This window comes from Rutidosis leptorrhynchoides, chromosome 8 (assembly GCF_046630445.1).
Source record: "Rutidosis leptorrhynchoides isolate AG116_Rl617_1_P2 chromosome 8, CSIRO_AGI_Rlap_v1, whole genome shotgun sequence".
Taxonomy (NCBI): domain Eukaryota; kingdom Viridiplantae; phylum Streptophyta; class Magnoliopsida; order Asterales; family Asteraceae; genus Rutidosis; species Rutidosis leptorrhynchoides.
This window is the reverse complement of record NC_092340.1, coordinates 90,349,613-90,353,657: the sequence shown is the minus strand read 5'-3', so window position 1 is coordinate 90,353,657 and position 4,045 is coordinate 90,349,613. Positions and strand designations below refer to the sequence as shown.

The window sequence follows — 4,045 nt, the reverse complement described above, 5'->3', positions numbered from 1 at the left end:
TAATTCTTATGTTACACTTATTATTATTATTATTATTATTATTATTATTATTATTATTATTATTTATTATTTATTTATTTATTTATTTATTTATTTATTTATTATTATTATTATTATTATTATTATTATTATTATTATTATTATTATTATTATTATTATTATTATTATCATCTTGCATATACTCAAAATGTTAGATCATATTTTTTGAGTTAATGGGAGAAAGTATCTTATGAATGCATTTAACAATCTCTTTAAGGTATTTAATCAACAAATGGAAGGAGTAGACAGAACTAACTTCTAAAGTATAGATAACTTAAGTAGCAAATAATACATTTCTATCATGCTGAACATTTTAAAAATATGCAAATAATGTAAATATAAAAGTAATTACCAAGTAAGTAGATAATAAATTGTTTCAAAACATGTGTGTCGGCAGGGACATGTTAGCCCTGTGTTGACTTTGTCAATCCATCCAGCGGCCCCCGGTACCCCACTGGAGCCTTGGCGAAACACCATCACCCATTTCTCCACAGAATACCAGGCCCGATAAACGAACCTGCATTGTCATTGTTTCAATCTTCGCATGCGTGGGACCAATGGATCATTTGAGCCCGGTAAGAATGGTTTTTGATCCAATTATTTGGAAAATCCTCACCTAGTGGGAATCGAACCCTCACCTCCCCTAAAGGAGGGTGAGTCATTCACCACTAGGCTATTGGCTCATTCTTGTTCTTGTAGATAATAAATGACAACCCACATTCAATAGCAAATAAATGAGCATATAACAATAGACAATTTGAAATAAGTGATAACTGAAATTCCAAAACACACATAACGTAATACATTCCAAAACACACTTATTTGAGTTTAGCCACTTTGGATATATGCAACTAACACATAATCATTAAAAGAAGAAACTTCTGAAATAGATAACCTATAATAATAACTTGGTACCAGTTTTGTAAGAACCAAATAGCTCATTTTCTTTCAAAACGGATACGAACTGCTTAACCTTCATATGGAAGAACCTAACGACTATATCAGCTCGACCATATGCAGTCAAAAATGAATATTTGCCCAGATATCTCATGATTTTAGGGAATTAAACGTTTTAAAAACCCGAGGGTTACTGTGAACACGACAATAGCAAGTGCGTCTAAGTAATTGATATACACATATCTAGGACCTTCGGTAAATGATGCTGGCAAAATAATTCTAGTTCCAACATCAGAACCATAATGATCACCTATATCTATAGCATCGTATAACCCAGATAAATATTCATTTCGTCATCAATATGAGCACCAAAAGAAGCCATATTAAACATCTAATTGTAGGCCCGTATATTATCTAGGTAACGCTTATCGCCTAACAAATCGAGAAAGTTACGTAGAGGCTCTTGATTTCTAGGCAAGTCGACACAACCTCCTTCAGAAAATTTAGACGGCTAGAAGAGGTCCTCAAACGTTTTTCATACCAAAAGATAACTCAACAAAAATTGCAAGCACAAACACAATCACCAATGTCATCGTACGCTGATGTGACTCCTATAATCAAGATTGCAACAACATGATAAACACCGAGTAACCATAGTCCAAATAGTAACAAAAGAAATTAATTAACGACCAACTATAAACATACATTGAACAGTACACGTAGGGGAGATCTAATGTCGCACACTCATTACACGAGAACCAACATCTACATATTAGAGATTACTAATCACATAGAAGCATAAGTCACACACAATCAATAATGTTTAGCATGAAAAAAAAAAAAACGTACCCATACAGTTAGCTGATACACACAAAAATGAGCCATCATCATTACCGAAATGAAGCATACCAGAATTAGAAGACATCAAATACTCATTTCGATTGCCACTACCACTATCTCCAACTGAAGACTTGTTAACTAACCTTTTATTTTTTGTTCGAAAAAAGGTTGTTCATTACCACTATTGAGGATACTGGCAAAATCCACATCAACACAACCTTCTCCAGTCAAGCTAACAAGAGAAGAAAGCATTTGGTGTCAAGCAATTCGATGTAGAGCAGCTAATTTATACAATCTGCAACTTATAGGAAAGTCAATGTAAAAGTCAACATTTAGTTAGGGTTGTTAATGACTACTGTATATGTTTAAATAGGTTAGTAGATTACCTTGTAATAGTTAGTTAGAGAAATAACAAATTTCTGTTATTTGCATTTTACTGTTATGGTATCAGAGCGATGAGCTCATAGCTCCGATCATCTCCTCCGGCCAAACTTCCGGCCACCTGCAAATCTCAAATTACTTCAAATCGATCATCTTCAAATCACATATACACACTTACGCAACATCTCTTGAATTCATATCATCACAATTCAACTGCTAACAATCAATCTGATCATCCTGATTCAGATTCAATCTTCTTCACAAATCACAATTCTCAATCAAATCACAATTTCTTTCTAAATCAACTTTTAACAACAATTCATCATGCCGATTGCTGTATCGTCAATTGAAGAGGATCTAAATTCACCTAATCATCCACTTTACCTTCACCAGAATGATCATCCAGGTCTAATCCTCATCTCAAATAAACTCACAGGATCTGAAAATTATAGCTCGTGGAGAATATCTATGATGATCGCACTAAATGCTAAGAATAAACTGAAAATTGTCACTGGAGAGATCACAGAACCTGCTGCAAACTCAAGTGTTGATGCACTGTGGGACAGGACAAATGATATGATCATTTCCTGGATACTTAACACTATCTCAGATCAAATAGGTAACTCATTAAGCTTCATTAACTCTGCTTAATGGAAAGAGTTACAAGAGCATTACTCTCAACTAGATGGTCACGGAATGTATCAATTAGCAAATGAAATATCACAATTAAAGCAAGATCAATGTACTGTTGAAATCTATTACCAGAAATTGAAGGGCTATTGGGATGAGTTGGATGCTCTTGAAGCACCATATATATGTACATGTATCTGCAATTGTGAAAATGGCAGGGTTAATGGTGAGAGGGAACAAAGGAAAAGACTCATACAATTTCTAATGGGATTAGATGAGTGTTATTCCAATGTGAGGGGTCAGATTTTACTCATGCAACCTATGTCAAATGCTGCTAAGGCATATGGTATGATCAGGCAAGAAGAGAAGCAAAAGGAACAACACACAGTCAAATCATCCATATCAGCTGCCCTTTCTATGCAATCCAATAACAGGAGTACCTCAAGATGGATTTCACAGAAGACAACAACAGCTACTTACAAGAAAAGTACATTCAAGAAGGGTGTATTCTGCAGTAACTGCAGCTTAGAAGGGCATACCAAAGAAGAGTGCTACAAGATTGTAGGCTATCCAGTGGGCCACCCCCTGCATGACAAATTCAAACCACCAAATAGGGTAAATAGCAGTGCTACACAAACAAACACAGGGAAAAGTGTCAACATGGTTACCTCAGGGAAAAGTGACAACACAAGCAATGAAGCTGCAATGAATGCCAGGATGGATCAACTTCAAAACCAGCTGAACTAGGTACTCATGATGATGTAATCAAACCAACAAGAACAATCTGCAGCAGGTATACACAAGAACAGACTCATTGCTTCTCATATAAATGTGCAAAGACATAGGTTCATTGCTTTAATCATTTCTCATTATAAAGATGCATGGATTGTAGATAGTGGGGCTACTGACCATGTAGCCACCTCATTAACCCTAATGCATAACATACACACCTGCACTACACCAATCTACATTACACTTCCAAATGGACACAACACAGAAGTCAATCAATGTGGGTCTGTTTCTATCAATGACCACATTATACTGCATGATGTCTATTACATACCCATTTTTTCATACAATCTCCTATCTGTGAGTAAACTAGGACAACACCTTCCATTATCAGTCCTATTTACTCCTCTATCTAGCTATTTTCAGGACCACCACAAGAGGATTGCACATGGCACCCTCTTTAATGGTCTATATGTCATCCATCAAGACAAAGCTCATCAAAACCACTCAATAACCAAATCTCCAGCAC

At 35.4% G+C, this 4,045-nt stretch overlaps 1 protein-coding gene across 1 annotated transcript; it reads left to right on the top strand.

The window, feature by feature from the left end:
- The first annotated feature begins 2,481 nt into the window (after positions 1-2,481).
- On the top strand, positions 2,482-3,534 carry LOC139863613 (uncharacterized). Its single transcript, XM_071852226.1, has 2 exons — positions 2,482-2,776; positions 2,867-3,534. Exons 1-2 carry the CDS (start codon positions 2,482-2,484, stop codon positions 3,532-3,534), a joined length of 963 nt encoding a protein of 320 aa, XP_071708327.1.
- Positions 3,535-4,045: the final 511 nt, after the last annotated feature.

Excerpts from the sequence above, each read along its gene's own strand:
- LOC139863613 (XM_071852226.1), top strand. The coding sequence starts at position 2,482 with ATGCCGATTGCTGTATCGTCAATTGAAGAGGATCTAAATTCACCTAAT. Across the intron at positions 2,777-2,866 it reads CACTATCTCAGATCAAATAG|CAAATGAAATATCACAATTA; the intron begins GTAACTCATTAA and ends TGTATCAATTAG.